The following is an 18,256-nucleotide window of genomic DNA, read 5'->3' as shown; positions in this document are numbered from 1 at the left end:
AAAAAAAAGGAACAAATGTATAAAGCAAAAAATACTAGGAAAGAAAAGAGAATTTGATAAAAATAAAATTATAATGAGAGATAACTGCACACTTCTATCAGACATGGACACAGAAATACTAGACAGGGAAGCAGCAGTGTGATGTATTGTATGCCTACTGATTGAATCATAGTTTGAACAAATCAGATTTAAGAGGCCATTTGAGGAACAATTAGGGGAATGTGAACGTAAGTGGAGTTTTAGAATGCCATAGGACATTATTGTTCTTTTCTCATGTGCAATAATGGTATCATGGTTATGGGGGGAAGCACCCTTTGTTATTAAAGGTGGATATGTAAGCATTTAGGAGTGAAAGTCCATGAAGACTATCACTTACTTTTAATACCCCAGTGAAAAACAATATAGCAATATACTCACAGTTATTGGATCTTTGCAATGTATATGGTGTTCATGATACTTGTTTCTCTGCTTTTCTGTACATTTAAAATTTTTTCAGAACAACCAGCTTCAAAGAATGACATCAGAATTGAAAAATGCAACAAACAGATGTGACCATCCATATGATATACAATGGACAGAATACTTTTATTTGTTTGTTTAGAGATGGGGTCTCACTATGGTGCGTGGGCTGGTCTCAAACTCCTCGAACAGCTCCAGCGATTCTCCCACCTCGGCCTCCTGTATAGCTGGGACTATCGGTGCATGCCACACACTATACCTGGCTAAAAATCAGTATATGATAGAAACTAAAGAACATTTTACCAAACTCAAGGACACAAGAACAAAGTTTTGCACAGGCCATGTGCTTCTGGCCATATCCCATATAAGTAGAAATAAATAATTAAAAGGGAGCAAAACAAGAAAAATGCTTTACTTAAAAATTTAAAATATCCCTATATAATCCTTGGATTAGAGAGAAAATCAAAGAAAAAATTAAATACTATTTGGAAAACAAAGAAAAAGAGAAGCTTTCCTATTAAAAGATAGGGAATGGGCCGGATGCGGTGGCTCAAGCCTGTAATCCCAGCACTTTGGAAGGCTGAGACAGGCAGATCACGAGGTCAGGAGATCCGAGACCATCCTGGCTAACACAGTGAAACCCCGTCTCTACTAAAAAAATACAAAAAAAACTAGCCGGGCGAGGTGGCAGGCGCCTGTAGTTCCAGCTACTCGGGAGGCTGAGGCAGGAGAATGGCGTAAACCCGGGGGGCGGAACTTGCAGTGAGCGAGATCCGGCCACTGCACTCCAGCCTGGGCGACAGAGCGAGACTCCATCTCAAAGGGGGAAAAAAAAAAAAAAAAAAGATAGGGAGTGAAGTTAAGACTGTTTAGAAACATCCAGCCTTAAATGTCTTTATTAGAAGGGGAAAAAGACTAAACATAACATTATTTTACTACCTGTCTCAAGAAAGGAAAAGAAACAATAAAAGAAACAAGAAAGAGGGAATTCACAAAGATAAGAACTGAAATTGATGAAACAGAAAATTAAAAAATAGTGTAAAGAATAAGTAAATGCAAAAGCTGGTTCTTTGAAATGGCCGATAAAATAGAAAAAAGCTCTCATGAGTCCAATTACAGAGAATGAAGAAAGAGACCGAAATTAGACAAGATTAGGAATAAGAATGCAGAGATAACCAATATAACTACAGATACAGGGGAGATAAAAAATAATTATGACAGAATATTATATGCAACTCTGTGATAACAAATTGAAACCTCAAGGAAATGGATGATTTTCTAGTAGAATTACCAAAATCAATTCAAGAAAAAAAATGGAAAATTCTAATAGACCAATTATCATTTGGAGAAGGTGATGGGAGATCTGTCAGTGAAAGGCAGCAGAATCAGACAGGCTTACAGCTGAGTTGTACCTAATTTCTAAAGAACTAATCATTTCAATGTTGTTTAAACTATTTTGAGCCATAAAAAAAGAAGCAAAACTCCCTTATTCATTCCATGCATCTAGAATAACTTTAGTACGGGTAATATGCGATAATGTAAACCACACATGAATGGCACTTATAAGTTAAAAGTTTCTAAATAAAATACTACCAAACATTAATAGAATCCAGTAACATCTCAAAAAGATAATACACTACCCTATGAGGTTTATTCTGGGAATGCACTGTGTGGTTGGGGACCCTTGGCCCTGGGGACACTGTAGGATATTGTCACCCCTCTTCTCCCAGCATCTTTTGGCATGACAGAGGCAAGTAGATGTTAGGCAATGGTTACTAGTGCATTGACGAGCTCAAATTAACAAGACTAGAGAGATCTAAGACATCCAATGGAGTCTTAATATCTTTTAGGAAATACCAAGATTTTCTATGGAAATTTTACTGGGTTTATTTCCAAAGCAGGCTCTAAACAATAATATTGTTTCAGCATCTTTTATACATTCTATAAAACCAATTCCTTTCCCTTATGATTTGAAATACACTGTGGGAAAGGCTAAGGGAATTTTCCTGTGTTTGAAGTGAGCAGCACTGTGCACACTGCTATCCTGAGCATGAGATATACCTAATATCACTGAATTCTCTGTAGGGAGAAACTCTGTAGGGAGGCGATACTATGAACACTGAGGCTTGGAGAGGTGCAGTGACTTCCCAGGACATTCAAATGGCAAGGGCAGAGTCCAGATCTAAAGGGCATAGTCCATATCTAAACCCAGATGAGACTGGATGTGACGTCCAAGCTTTCAATGACAGACATGGAAGCCCTACACGTCCTCTGGTGACTTCCTGGTTCATCGAAGAGTTCCAGTCCATTTATTCAAGGCCAGGCGGAATACAATAGACACTGAATTAAGCATCAGGAGACCTGGATTCTATTTCATGCTCTGCCACCACCTTTTTGGGGGCCTGGGCCAAGACTTTTAAGACTTCTGCCCTTCTGCAACTGAGTTCCTTATAAGGCTTGTCTCCCAAGTGCTAGCTGCAGGTCGCTGTCCGTGGTGCTAAAGGCGTTCCTGCCTGAGGGCTCCAGCTTCACTCACTTACAAAGGAGCAGGCTTGGGCGGCTGCCAGGAGCACACGGTGCTTAATCAGCAGGTTTGAAATGGCAAACTAAATTCTAAAGGTGGAAGGAAGGAAGAATTCTTTATTGCTTTGCTGGGTCAGTGCCAACGGATCTTAAAATTCTTTCTCTTTTTTCTTAACCAAAAGCCACGTCTTTGACAATTCTCATCACCTGAATTGAGTATCTCACTTTTTGGACAGAGACCTAGAATTAAGTTTCCACTGTGCAGGTGAAGAAATGGAACATTTCCTAATTTCTAAAGCCCTTTGTTTGCTCCTCACAAATCCCATTATTCTTTCCCCCAGAGGGAATCAGTGTGCTAAATTTCATGTTAATTACTTTTTGGTCTTTATCATTTGCTTGTGTGTGTTTCAACTTGTGTATATATCCTTCATAAATACATTGATTTACTTCTAAAACTGCACTTAATTGGACTCACACTGCATGTATTCTTCTATCCCCTGCTTTGTTCCTTCAACATTATGTGTTTGAGACGCATTCACGTTGTTGCATTTTGACCACTGTAGTATTATTCTACAGAATATGCCATAGTGTATCCATTCTATTCTTAATATGACATATGAATTTTGTCATTTTTTCCTATTATTAGTAATTATGCTATAAACATTCTGGAACATATATTATGTTGAACAAGACTTTGGGTTTCATTAAGGTATGTACCTGGTAGTGGAATTGTTGGGTTCTAGCCTGTGACTAGCTCAACTTTACTAGAAGTGGTAGGGACTTAAGGTGTTCACTATATCCCATTATCTCCTACTCCTATGGGAGATAGGACCCATTTGCAGTCAGTTGGAGTCATGAAACTTGCTCTGCCCCATGGATTCTGAAGATAAGTCACATATCCTTGCCAGGCTGAATATTCTTAGTACAGTGTCAGATCCTCCTCATATTACTCCGTTTGTGACTTGTCTTTCCATTGTTTGTGGTAAATTTTGATGAATAAACGTTCTTAACTTTCATATAGTTGTATTTATCATTTGTATGGCTTGCACTTTTTGTGTCTTATTTAGAACATCCATTCACTATGCCAAGATAATAGAGATATCTATAATGTCTTCTATATGCTTGATAACTTTGCCTTTCATATTTACATATTTACCTAGAAAGCATTTTTTATATGGTGTGTAGTAGGGTCCAACATCTCTTTTTCCCTATGGTTAATCATTTTCCCAGCACTGTGTAAGGAACTGCCCCTCATTTCTCCACTGGTATGTGATAGTGATATGTCATGCATCGAGTCTTCACATATGCATGGGTCCATTTCTGGGCTCTTCACTGGTCCATTTGTCTATTCCACACTGTCTAATTGCTTTAGCATAAAAATACATTTTGATTTATTCTTCAGGAGTATGTTGGCTATTGTTGGACCTTTGCATTTCTATATAAATTTTAGAATCAGCCTGCCAAATTCCACCAAAAAAAGTCAAGATTTTTATTGGTGTTGCATTGAATCTGTAGATCAATGTAGCAAGAATTTACATCTTTATGAGGAGTCTTCCAACCCATTTATTTAGATCTTCTTTAATGTCCTACAATAAATTTTTATAACTTTCTCCATAAAGGTCTTGGATATTAAAGAAAGATTTATTCTTGGTTTCTGTATTAGTTTCCTATTGAGGTTGTAACAAATTACCACAAACTTAGCGGCTTAAAACAACACAAATTCGTTATATTACAGTCCTGGAAGGATGAAGTCTGAAATGAGTCTCACCGGGCAGAAATAAAGGTGTCAGTAGGTCTGCATTCCTTATGGAGTTTCTAGAGGAGAACATATTTCCTTGCCTTTTCCAGCTTCTGAAGTTTGAGGCATTCCTTAGCTCTTGACCCCTTCCTCCATCCTTAAAGCCAACAACATTGAGCTAAGTTCTCTTGCTGCCATCCCTCTGGCTCTCCTTTGCCTCCTTCTTTCCCTTTTAAGAATTCTCATGATTACATTACATCTACCTTCATAATCTTCCTATCTTAAGACCAGATGATTAGCAAGCTTAATTTTATCTGTACTCATTATTCTTCTTTGCCATGTAACTCAGTATATCATAAGTTTTGGGAATTAGGATGTAGACATCTTTCAGATGCTGTTATTCTTCCTACCATGGGTTCTTTATATTTTTTGTAGTTCTAAGAATAACGTTTATAATTGTATTTTCTAGATGTTTCTCTCTATGGTGCAGTAATGTTGTAGATTTTTGTATATCGATTTTGTATACAACAACCTTGCTGACTACAATTCTAGTAAATCTAAAGATTCTTTAGTTTTTGTTATTGATGATATAATGTACACGAGTTTTGTTTCTTGCTTTTTAGATTTTATGCCTTTATGTGTGATTCTCTTTGCTTTTCTATGCTAGTATGGACCCCTTATACAATGTTGACTAAAGTGAAGATAATGAGCATCCTTGTCTTATTCCTGCTTCAATAATGAGAATAAGGCTTGCTGTATGTAGTTTTTATAGGTAGTCTTTTATTAGGTTAAGGGAATTATCTTCTAGACCTAGCTTGCTAAGAGTTCTTTTTCGGCTTGGGGAGTTTTTAATACTGAAATAATGTTGATTTTTATCAACAGCTTTTGATATAATCATTAAAGGATGATCATATGATTTTTCTAATTTGTTAGTGGGGTGAATTCACTAATGCTTTTTTACTGTGAAACCAACCTTGCATTCTCTGAATGAAGACACCTTGATCATGACACATTAACTTTTTCACACATCATTGAATCTGTTAACATTTAGAAGTTCTGCATTTTAAATGATGCCTGATTTAGCCTGAAATTTCCTTTCTCATGTTCATTTGTCAGATTTTGGTATTAAGATTATACTAACCTTATAACAATATTTGAGTGTTTACTTTTTCCACATTTAGCACATTTAGAAATATTTTGTATATCATGACAATTTTTTGTTCCTTAAATGTTTATTAGATTAAAAACCATCTGGGCCTACAGTTTTCTTCTTGGAAAGACTTTTACCTTGATTTGATTTCTTTACTGGCTTTAGGATTACGCAGTCTATTATCATAAATTTTATTACATTTTTCTAGAAAATTTATATGTTTTCAAGTTTATTGATATAAAGTTCTTCATCATTTCCTCTTATGTTTATAATATCCTTGTATCATTGTCTGCAATATCTGATGTCCCTTTTATTTGTAATGTGGTTATTTGTGCCTTTTCTTTTGTCCTTATTAATCTAGTCAGAGTTTTCTCCATTTTATCAGCTTTTTCAATAAACAAACTTTGGCTTTTTTCTATTGTGTGCGTCTTTTCTATTTTATTAATTTATGATCTTATCTTTATTATATCCTTCTCTTTTCTTTGATCTCTACTGCCATCATTTTCAGTTCCTGGGGATGGTGCTTAGCTCATTAACTTTCACACTTTCCTCTTTTGATTACAAGCATTTGAGTTTATAAATTCTCCCTCTAAATACTGACTTATCTGAAGCACTCGTTTTAACATATACTTTTATTATTGTCCATTTTCAATATTTCCTACTTTCCATGGTGGTTTCTTATTTCAACTATGAGTTACCTAGAAGTGTTACCTAATTTCCAAATACATGAGACTTTTATAATTATAAAAAATTAAAGTGATAAACAACAAAAAGGTGATCAATTTCTAACCGAATCATATTGGGTTCAGATAATGTGATCTACATAACAGTCCTTCCACTACATATTGGGCTATAAAACAAATAATAACATATTTGCTTGATGAAAATGTCTCTGTACAGCTGTTGAGTGAAATACTCTATATATGTCCATTAAGTCAAATTTATTAGACTTTTCAAATCTTCTATACCCTTAATAATTTTTGTCTTCTTAATCTTTCATTTTCTGAGAGAGCTGTGTTAAAATCTTCCACTGTAATTATTGGTTTGTCTATTTCTCCTTATAGTTCTGTCAGGTTTTGCTTTATGTATTTGACACTGTATTATTACTTGCATTCAAATTTGGAGTTATTATAGCTTCCTGGTGAATTACTACTCTTATCATCATATTATTGTCTTTATTTCTAGAAGTAATTTTGTTTTTTGTGCCTTATAATTTCTTTTCATTAGGACTTTTCTGGTACATATTTTCTTGCCATTTTATTTCAACCTTCTGTATCCTTATGTTTTAATGTATATTGTAAACATCATAAACCTGATCTTGTGGGTTTTGTCATCTTTCATCTAACAGATTTAGTATATTTTCGTTTATTGTAGGTACTTATTTCCATAACTTATAATCACTTTTTAGCTGTTACGTAACTTCTCTGTGCCTCATTTTTCTCCACTGTAATACAGGGATAATAACAATATCTACTTTAAAGATTTTTGGCTGGGAGTCATGGCTCACACCTATAATCCCAGCACTTTGGGAGGCCAAGGCAGATGGTTCACCTGAAGTCAGGAGTTCAAGACCAGTCTGGACAACATGGTGAAACCCCGTCTCTATTTAAAAAAATACAAAAAAATTAGCTGCACATGGTGGCAGGCACCTGTAATCCCAGCTACTTAGGAGGATGAGGCAGAAGAATCGCTTGGACCTGGGAGGCAGAGGTTGCAGTGAGCTGAGATTGTGCCACTGCACTCCAGTCTGGGCAACAGAGTGAGATTCCATCTCAAAAAAAAAAAAAAAAAAAAAGACTTTGTAAGTAAGCTCATCTATATGTATCTCCTAAGAAAGGAATAGAGACTTCCTTATAAGCATACTTAGTTTATATTTTATAGCATATACATAAAGGTTTTATATATATAATCTTAGAAGAATGCCCAACACATATGGCTATATTAAGTGTAAGCATCACTATTGGTATTATTGATACCATCAGGGTTGTGGTTTTATTTGCTCTATCATTTGTATTTCTTTCTGTAGTTTTTCTTCTTTCTTGACTTCTTTCAGACTGATTAGTTTTCCTTATTCCAGTTTTGGGGTTCACAAATTTAGAAGTTACTCATGCTATTTTTCATCTTCTTGTTACCCCAGAAATGGAAACTTGGAAACCTTTTTTTTGAGAGGTTATTGTTCTGTCCCCCAGCTGGAGTATAGTGGTACAATCATGGCTCACTGTAGCCTCAAACTTCCAGGTTCAAGTGACCCTCCAATCTTAGCCCTCTGAGTAACTGGGACTACAGGCATGAGCCACCCCTTCTAATTTTTAAATTTTTTGTAGAGATGGGGTCTTGCTATGTTGCCCAAGCTGGTCTTGAACTCCTGGGCTCAAGTGATCTTCCCACCTCAGCCTCCCAAAGTCCTGGAATTGCAGGCATGAAACATCATGCCTGGCTGAAACTTTCATAAATAAAGCACCAAAGTCCAAGTCTAAGTGAATCAATATCTTTACCCTCCTCCTAAATCTTTGAAATTGAAATTAAAGGACCTTATCACACTTTAATTCCAATAATCCCCTCATCAACATTTATGTGCTATTTTGCTATATACGTTAATTCTATTATGCTGTAAATCAACAGTTCACATTATTACATGTACCGTAAACGTTTGTTTAGATTTACTGACATATGTATCACCGAATTTGTTCTTCCTTCCTTCTTGCATCTCTGACATTCCATCTGGTATCAATTTCCTTCTACTTGTATTTCAAATTCCCTTTAATGAGGTTTTGGTGGTGGAAAACTCTGCTTTTGTTTATAATACGATGTCATTATTTTTACTCATTGGGAAGTATTTTTGTTGCTCAGCATGTCTGGGTATTATTTCACTAACTCCTGGACCCCATTGTTGTTGGTGAGAAGTCAGCTGTTAATCAATTGCCACTCTTTGGAAAGTAATTTGTCTTGTCTTTCTCTTTTAAAAATCATCCCTTTGCATCTGGTCTCCTGAAATTGTATTATGATATGTCAACTGTGTATTTTAACTGTTATCCTACTAGGAATTTCTTGGACTTCTTGAATCTGTGGATTTTTATCCTTATGAGTTTTGAGGAGTTCTCAGTCATTATTTCTTCAATACTGCATTTTCTCCATTTTCTTTATCTTTTCCTCCAGAAACTCCAAGTAGATATATTTGAGAGTTTCTCACTTTGTCCTCCGTGTTTCCTTAAGTTTCTTTCATATTTTCTGGTTTCTGTTTTTAAAAACATCTTCAATTCTACCTTTCATTCACTAGTTCTGTCTTGAACTGAGTTTAATCTGCTCTTCAAGTTATTCATTAAATATTTCACTTCAATTCTATTTTTCAGTTGCAGAAGTTCTGCTTGATTCTCTTATATTCTAGCTCTTTACCCATTTTAGTCTTCTTTTTCACTTCTTGTAACACGTTAAGCATAGTCATTTTATAGTCTATGTCTGATAAGTCCAGTATCTGATTCTTTTTCAACCCTGCATTTGCTGATTTTGTCTCTCCTAGCTCTCACTCATGATGCATTGCTTCCTTGTGTATTTCATGACTTTGTTTTTAAACTCTGAAATAATCATTTTCCTCATAGAAACTCTTGCAGGTTTTTGGATAAAAATGAATTCCTCCAAAAATGATGTGTTTCTTTCTTTGTCTGGTACCTGTATGATGGAGTGCAGTCTGTCTTTGAAATTAATTAACACTTAAGGTTTGGAAGAGGCAGTTAGGGAGTGTAATTTGGGACTGCAAATTCATGGGAGGGTCAATTTGGAATCAAACAGTCAAGACAGGGAAGTGTTACATCTACTCTCCTAGTAGGGTGGGAAGAGGATAATTTTTAGTTCATCCTTTACTAAAGGTGTAATCTTTGGGCTCTCAAATTGATGGGAAGCAGTCACCTGTTCGATTCCCCAGCCAGTGGGCCCTGGGCTTTGTCATCTTTCCTCCAGTTTTGGAAGGCTGAAGAAATTGATACTCTGGCTTTGGCAAAATCCCTCAAAGTGGAAGTTGGCATCAGTGCACAGCTTACCTCTCAGGACACAGGTACTGGGCTGAGTATTTCTGACTCTCCTGCCAGGTCATGGATGCACTTACAAATGTGTTTTCAGTGAGAGGCTTAGCCTAGATCCCTAGTCTAGATCTCTAGTCCCTCATGTTGAAACCCTTTTTTGATCAAAATTTATTGTGTCTTAAGACATTGCTTGAGGTCCCAAGAGCCATATGGTCACATACATCTCACTCTCTCTCCCCTGCTTACTGGGATCAGAAATACCTCTTAACAAGTCATCATTGACAATTTCTTGGCTGGCAGGCTCAGAATCCCCAAATGATGCTTACATGTTTTGAAACCATCTACAGGTCTGGACTTTGCTCTATTGACAAAGAGCTCACTCCATCAGCATTCCCTGTCCCATTTTAGCACTTGTGTTAGAAAGTTCTTCCTTAGATGCTTCATGTTACCTAATACAGTAAGCCATGCAGGGGAATAATGGAGCATAGCAATGTGGCCTGTTAAGGGTCCTAGGAGAAGAATGGAATTTCAGGCACATGGCACAGGATATTTCAGGCACAGGACATGTGGATGGAATTAAAAAGAACAGCAATGGGAAGGCTAAGAGAAGGGGCCCAGTATTTATTGAGAAGTTGCTATCATGTGCTAAAAAATCTAGGAGATTAAATCAAACAAACTGGTATGAAAGTGCCCATGAAATAAGTATTTGTATATCTATTTATTCAGATGAAAAAAATCAAGGCTTAATTTAAGTAACTTGTCCAAGGTCAAGGAATTGGCAAGTGGCTGAGCTGGAATTCAGCATCTCAGACATCTTCCTTTGAATCCTTGCCTTCCTTGTGAATTTCAGATGACAGAGCATGACGGTTGCATGATTATGGGGTCACTGCAGGCCTGTCCTGCCCTGAGGGACCAAGGATCAGAAGGGCAAAACCAACCCGCTCAGCTAGTGAAGTGAAATGGACATGGTCTATTCCTGGTTTACCCTCCGCTGGCCTTCAGGAGGTTTCTGAATGCACCAGGGTCCTAGAGAAGCAGCAACCGCTGGACTGTATTGCCAGGTAGCCAGCAGCATGGGGCCCTGGAAGAGGCTGGAGGATACTGTGCTGTCACTGAGACACCTGCCTCAGGTCCTCCATCTCAGCCATTGCCCACGAACACAGCTCCACAGCCAGAATGACCCAGCCACAGAAATGCCAGCAAAAAACACCCCTGGCTCCCCACATCCCATGGTAAAGCTCCAAATGCTTGGAGCACACACAAGACCTGACTCCAGGTCACCTTCTCTACTGGGACAGAAAGGGTGCCCTGGGGCTGGGGAAGGGCCTGGGGCTGGCACAGTCAGGCTGTATTTGGGTCATTTTCCAGGAGGTCTGGGTTATTTCTAACACTCTCTCCTCCAAGAAGACAACTTTGCCTCCTGCCCCTTGACATTCTTTCTTCTTGTGGCATCCAGCATTTTCTCTGGTAACTGTTGTGGGTATTTTTTGTATTTGGGGAAACTAAAAAAATATAGAAAACTGCAAAAAAAGAATTACAGTCACCAATATGCTTGCCACTCAGAATCAGACCTAGCAGAGTTTTCCATATTGGCTTTTCTAGGCTTCTATATGCATCTATATCTAATCTGGATCTATGGCTGGATCTATATCTGTAGCATGTGTGTACCTGTATCTTCATCTCTTGTGCTTTTGAAGGGAAAGTACGTTACTCAAGTCCCCGGTGACCAGCACCCTCACTGTGACATCAGATGAGATGTCAATTGCAACCCCAGTTGAGGTCACTCTTCTACAGGGGATGTGTATCCTTTCTACCTTTAAACATGTTGTTATAGACACGTTCGGAGGCATATGAAATTTATAATTTGGGGGGCACACTGTCTACACAAGTGGGGTTGCGCTGCGCCCATCATCCTGCAAAGTGTTGTTTCATTCAATGGCATAGTTTTGGGCTCTGTTGAGGTTGACACACATGGATGCTGTTTGTTCCATTCAGAAACAGCCCAAGTGTCCAGGCCCTCAACTACACTGATGCGTCCTGAAGGGAAGGGCTGAAGAGACCGCCCTGGGGTCCCCACCCACTACTGTAGCCAGACCTTCTGGGGCTGCCTTCCCTGGGGAGCCTTGAGCAGATGCTGAATGAGCTCCAGGGACTGAGGGCCACTGGACAGCTGCCCCCACATGCCCCCAGCCCACACCACATCACAGAGTGCTCCTACCATTCACAGAGTGCACCCACCATTCACAGAGTGCTCCCATCATTCACTGGGCAACAACAGGAGGACATAGATGGAAGAAAAACCTGCTCCTCAGGCCAGAGGCCACAGGGTGACCCTGCTCCCAGCAAGGGAGGTTTGGGCCTGGGGCTTCAGGTCCTCCAGAAGCTCCCTCAGCCCTGCAGGCCTCCTGATGCCAACACGACTCTGCCGCATAGGGGGCCAGGGCAGCCACTTCCTGGCTCTGCCTGTTTGGCCAAGTGGCCTTGAGGAAGCCTTGCTCTCTGTCCCCAACACTCCATGGGACTTTCAGTGCCCAGTGGATGCCTGACAAGCCTGACATCTGCTGGGGACCAAGGGCTGTTTATCCTTCCCAGGAACTGGAGAGCCAAGGGTCAACACAGCCAGGAGCCTGCCCCCAGGCCAGGACTCTTGCGGGTGGTGTAGACACCCCTCAGCTCTGGCCCTCAAGGGAGATGTGAGCCGTGTGCTTTCTCTCTCCTGTTCTCCCTGAGGAACGCAGGGCCAGCTGCCCACTGTGGCGGCAGCTCGGGCCCAGTCACACTCCTTCACGGGTGATGTCCCTCCCCTGAGGGGCTCCCCTCCACCTCCCAGACAAGCTGCTGGTGCCCAGATTCCTGTCTCAGGGTTTGCTTATGCAGGATCTCGAACTCAGAACCCGTCCCTTCCTGGGTCCAGCTTCTGCTGGGAAGCCAGCCACCTGAGGTGGGGGCTGACGGGCTGGGTGGGGGCCCTGGACTACACTGGGCCAGCAGATGCAGGGAGGCAGGGAGGAGGAGGAGGCAGGCCATTTATTGAAGAACTGCTCACAGACATGGACACACATAGCCACGGTACCCAGATACCACCCTGGGGCCAGGGAGCACCCAGAAACAGCCCTGGGCTGGCAGCCCAGGCCTGGACATTTGCCCACCATGGGTGGAAGGCCTCTCTTGGTGTCAACCATCCATGACCACCTACGGCACCATCTCTCCTGCCAAGTTGCCCATGGGGGTCTCCAGGAAGAAAACCAGCCTTGGGGGATTCCAAGGCCCAGGGAGGGAGGGAAGCTGCCCACGCCCTCAGGCTGCGCCCAGCCTCATGCTCACCGTTTCTTTCTATGGCCAAAGGGAAGTGGCTGGATGAGGGAGGTCCCTCTGCTGGGGTGAGCAGCACAGCAAGGCTGGGGCCCCAGGTCACATAAACGGATGCAGGGATCCTGGGACCTGGGCTGAATGGGCACCCACTCTGGGGTTTCCTCTGCTCTGGCCTGTGTATAGTCCAGGGAACAGTGTGGGAAGGGGTGTGGCACGGGGTGGGGCTGCCATGTCTGGGGGCTTCTGCGTAGCCCAGCAAAGATGCTACAGGAGGAATGGGAGGAGAGGGTTGGGTGGGGATTGGGGAAGGAAGGGGAGACAGGGCTGCAGTGAAGGCCTTGCTCATTGCAGGGGGTGTGGGAGGCCAGGCTGGGTCACCTCTGGCCCTGCAGAAACAGGGACGGAAGTGGGCGGGCTCAGGCTTGCGCCTCCAGGGCGCGCACGTGCACGCTGGGCAGACAGAACCAAGAGGGTGGCAGCTCCTTGCTGGTGCTGTCCTCGTGGAAGCGGATGTGGAGGAAGAAGTCGCCCGTGTAGAGGAAGAGGAGGGCCCCGAGGCAGGCCGACTGGCCAGATGGCTGTACCTGAGCAGGGAGGAGAAAGACGCGTCAGTCTGGTCAGCAGCATGGGCCACCCAAAGCCGCCAGGAATCTCAGGAACCTGCCTGGACACAGGTGCTATGGGGGAAGTGAGGGCGGCCCAGGCCTGGCTCCAATGTCCCCTCCAGCAGGTCACTGTGCCTCTGCAAGCCAGATTTGTCTTTGAAAGGAGCTGCCAACATTCCCATTCCTGAATTGTTTGGGGGCACAGGGGGTCAGGAGTGTGGGAGGGAGTGAGGGAGAGGTTGGGGCAAAGGGGAACGGAATGACAGCCTGTGCTGGGGCCTGACAGTGAGGGGCTGAGAGGCAGCTTGGGAGGTGGGGGCCAAGGGTGTGGGCTGGAGCCTCTCCATGGGAGGAGCGGCAGGCATGGGATGGGTGACAGTGACATCACAGTGATGCCACAGCAGGGTCCAATCATGGAGTGGCACCCTGTCCTGGGCATAGCTCCCATTCCCTGCACATTTTCCTGCTTCACCAACGCTCAGGGCCTCACTGCCCAGGACACAGAACGAGGTGAGCTTGTCTAAGTTCCTGCAGTGGGTGGGGCAGGCTCAGACTCAGTGTGCACACGTGACCACAGAACCCCTGCTACTGTCGTCTGCTGGACGTATGCTGACCCCAAAGCCCACCACCCAGGGAAGGGGGACGATGACCATGAGGGCCTGGGCCACATGACCAGAGGCTCCCAGACCACCCTGCACACCACCACGCACCGCGTCGAGGTAGAAGGTGCTGGAGCCCACGAAGGAGATGGTGTCGTGCAGGTCGTAGTTGTGCACGCCATTCTGGTGGTCCTGGAAGGGGACCACGGTGAGGGCGAAGGGCCCTACGCTGCGCGGGCTCCGGTTGGTCAGCCGCACTTCCAGGCGCACGGGGTCGCCTACCTGGCAGGCCGCCGCAGACTCACAGTCACACGGCTGTCCGTCCACCAGCACATCTGCAAGGGACACGAAACTGTCAGGGGCTGGGCTGGCCTGCATGGCCCAGCCGGCCTACCCCACCCACTCGCTGATTCATTCCTTTCCTCCTTCACCCTTCAAGGCTGCCACCCACTCCCTGCCAGGCTGGGCACTGGGGACACAGATGCGTGACCAGTTCCTGGTCTCCAGAAGAGGAACCTGGCAAAGACAAGTGTGGTGGCTAGAGCTATAACTCAAGGGGTCTGCACTCCACTGGAGGGGCCTCTGGGAGGCCTCCTGGAGCCTCCTACCACAGCCCACCTGGAAGGGGAGCAGCTCTCTCGTGAGTCAGGGGCTCCTGTCTGGGTGAGCGTCTGACACCGTAGAAGTGAGGGCGTGGAAGGGACCCTAAAGTGCCCCAGGTCAGGGGTCAGGTGAGCTCTGGAGCACAGGCAGGCCCGGGGGTCCCTCTCCTCCGGGGGCTGCAAGACCACACACCCCGGGAGGTGGTGTCTTGATCTCATTCCCCAGGAAGAATGCACAATGGGCTGCGGCACTCCCTGCAAAGTGGCTGCACCGTGTTCTCCTCATCCTGTCGGCCTGTCCAGGGTGCCAGACACACAGCCCAGCACAGAACAGGTGCTCAGGGGAGCAGCACAGTTCTGGGAGCTGTGGACCCTGCCAGGTAGGGCCTGGGAGAAGGAGCATGGATTCAACCCCTTTTCCCTTCCTTGCCCACATGCTCCAGGAGCTTGCAGACAAGGAGGACGCCTGCCAACTGGGCAGCAGCAAGGAAGCAGCCCGAAGCCAGGGTGAGGCGGGGGGTAGTGGGTGTGCCCCCTCTCAGGGAAGCGAGCTGATGGTCAGGGTGGCGGGTTTGATGGCGAGCCCCGAAAGGCATGTGAGAATGTGGCCGCATTGGGGAAGGGAAGAGAAGGGGCTTTGAAGATGTCACCGAGTGAAAGGCCCTATAGGAGCTCATTCTGGATTCGAGCGAGCCCTGCAGTTAGTGACAATGTCCTTATACGGGGCAGAAGATTTGAGGGCGGATTTGCCCTCAAATCCCGGCTTTGGCTGCATCCTATGCTTTTGGATGTGCAGGGTCACCTGCACTGAGTCTGACCAGACCGGGATGAGCCCAGGGGTCCTGAGGCCCTGCCCACTGGGCTATGTATAGTTTCCCTGAGTACTTCCGACAGTGCCTGACATGCAGCAGACAGCATGAAGATGGGCTCTTTGTTCTCCCAGCTGGTCTGTTCTGCTGAGACCAGGAGGTAGGACCAGAGGGACCTGAGCTTGATCGCTTCTATCTATGGGGCCCAGGGTATGTCACTACACCTCCTGGGCCTCAGTTTCCTCTTCCGTAACATGGAGCCGATGCTAATGCTAACAGTTGTGATAAGCTCATATCCTTGCCGTGAGGAGCTCAGTCACAGCACGCCCCACTACCCATGAGCATTTTGAGGGACTTCGTCTTGGGAAGTGCCGTTGGAGCAGTGGCTTTCATCTCGAGCCTTGGTTACCTGTCTGTGCCGTGCACAGGGAGGCTTCCATCAATCCCCAGCCCTTCTCCCTCCTCTACCTCTGTGCCACCCAAGCCAGGCCTCAGTAAATGTTTCTTGAACAGTGAACCGAACCAAGTGCAGTCTGAGCCGCTTGAATAAAAGTGGGGGAGATGGAGAGAACAGATGTCGGGGCGGCCCGGTTGCTGGTTCCATCAAGGGAAAGATACGATTATGTGCAAATCAGTGAAGGGTGGCTGGCTCATTATCGTCCTGCTCTTTTTTTTTTTTCTTTTTGCAGAGAACTGTGTGGGCTGCTGGGGCAGGAAAGGACTGGTCTGTGGGCTCCTGGGCAGAGCCACCCTGGCCTGCTTGTTTAATCCTTCCTAGCCCCAGCTCTGTACAACCCCTGGGGAAGAGAAAGCTGATGAAGGGTTAGAGCCAGCTCTCCCTGTGAATGCTGCTGAGGGAAACTTTCTTTGCTACTTTCTCTCTAGGAAGAGAGTAAGGAATGTGTGGCACTTAGGTGTGAGGTCAGGGCGGTAGGGGTTGGCAGGGGTTGTGGGCAGAGCAACACCTTGTCAGAGCAGGCGGCCAGGCTGCAGTCCCAACTTTGCCTCTGACTGCCCTTTACACTGGGAAAGACCGTTTGCCAACTGGTGCCCCCTCCATCTCACCTGTGAAACTGGGATAATGATCTTGACCTCCCAGGCTGGGGGCAGGGGTGAAGAGCAGAGAGGACACAGCCGGAGCGGGTGCTCCTGCCACAGGCTCTCCTGTGTGGCCGTCATTGCAGAAGGAGGGCAGCGCTCTGGAATGGCAGGCAGCACCTGTCTTGCTCTCTGCTCTGTCCCCGCTCCCAGGGTGACCAACTATCCCAGTGTGCCCAGGGCTAGTTTGGCTTTAGCCTGAATTGCAGGAAACCCTCAGTGCCAGCCAAACTGGGACGGTGGGTCACGTTACCCCGAGGTCTGGCATCCACAATGACTGCTGACCAAGTTAATGTATTTTTGTGCTCAGCGAGCAGCCATTTCCTTCCTTGCACCACAGCTGGGGCAGTCCCTACAACTCCAGCAGCTCAGATCCAGGCACACAGGCCCCAAATCCCTGACGCTGACTCCTTCCCATGATCCAGAGGAAAAGCAAACCTTCCTACGACGGGGCAGAGCAGAGGTCTGTTTTTGTCTGAGAGCATTAAACTTCCCGAATTCAAAAGGATGCCCTGGTCTCTCCTGGGACCCCCAGGGTACAGCTTAGGGAATGCAGTGGAAACGGGTCTAATGACCGTGATCGTGATGGTGGCGACTCTCGCAGCTGCCTTGCAATGAGAACGTGTGACTGCACGGCAGGGCTGTGCCTGGGTAGCGGCAACGCCCCACCACGTCCATTGTTGCCAATTCACTTCTCTGACTCCGGGCCCCAACAAGCTGTGTCCCGTCCTGGGGCATCAGAGGAAGTGGGCTCATTTCTGCAGGGCCCCGCTCTCCACAGACACCCTGCTGAGCAGGGCTGCACGGAGCAGCTAGGACGAGGGAAGAGAAGCCGGGGTCATCGTCCATCACAAAATGGCTTCCCCGACTCCAACCAGGAAGGAGCTGGGATAAATAATGGGAAAAATTTCTCACAGACAAGCTGTTTTGAAGCAGTTTCTAAACTGCCGCTGAGGGACGGGAAGGAACCACATGTGAAAGCGTGGGTGCTGCTGGGAGCTCAGCCCGGCCTGTGGCCACCGCAGGGGCTGGCTCTACTCCTGGCTCCCCCAGCACCCGGCTTCCATCCACGTTCCCCAGGCAGGCCATGAGGGACAGAGCGGGCAGCCCAGGGGCCACGCAGCCTGCCTGTCAGCTTCAGCTGGGAAGAGTGGGTGCTTCCTGGGGGGCCCGCTGCTCAATCACAAGGTAAGCCCTAGAACCGGGACCCTGCGAGGGGTGGACAGTTCTGTGACCACCGCAGCCCAGCTGGCTGGCCCCCAGGACGTGGGCAGGGACGCCAGTGCATGTGTCCCCTCCCTCGAGTGCTCCTCACCACCCCCGAGAGCACCTTCCCAAAGCCTTC

At 45.4% G+C, this 18,256-nt stretch overlaps 1 protein-coding gene across 1 annotated transcript in view; it reads right to left on the bottom strand.

The window, feature by feature from the left end:
* Window positions 1–12,897: 12,897 nt before the first annotated feature.
* LOC105543802 (trafficking protein particle complex subunit 9-like) overlaps window positions 12,898–18,256 on the bottom strand; it is a 265,773-nt gene continuing 260,414 nt past the window's right edge. Inside the window, exons 4-5 of the mRNA XM_011985916.1 lie at window positions 14,514–14,737; window positions 12,898–13,782 (exon numbers count right to left, since the gene is read on the bottom strand). Of these exons, the coding sequence (XP_011841306.1) occupies window positions 13,615–13,782; window positions 14,514–14,737 (392 nt within the window). The 3' untranslated portion in view covers window positions 12,898–13,614. The remainder of the gene's footprint in view (window positions 13,783–14,513; window positions 14,738–18,256) is intronic.

Source organism: Mandrillus leucophaeus, unplaced genomic scaffold, assembly GCF_000951045.1.
Source record: "Mandrillus leucophaeus isolate KB7577 unplaced genomic scaffold, Mleu.le_1.0 Scaffold1076, whole genome shotgun sequence".
NCBI classification, from domain to species: domain Eukaryota; kingdom Metazoa; phylum Chordata; class Mammalia; order Primates; family Cercopithecidae; genus Mandrillus; species Mandrillus leucophaeus.
Note: the sequence above shows the minus strand (reverse complement) of the source record. Positions and strands in the feature narration are given on the sequence as shown.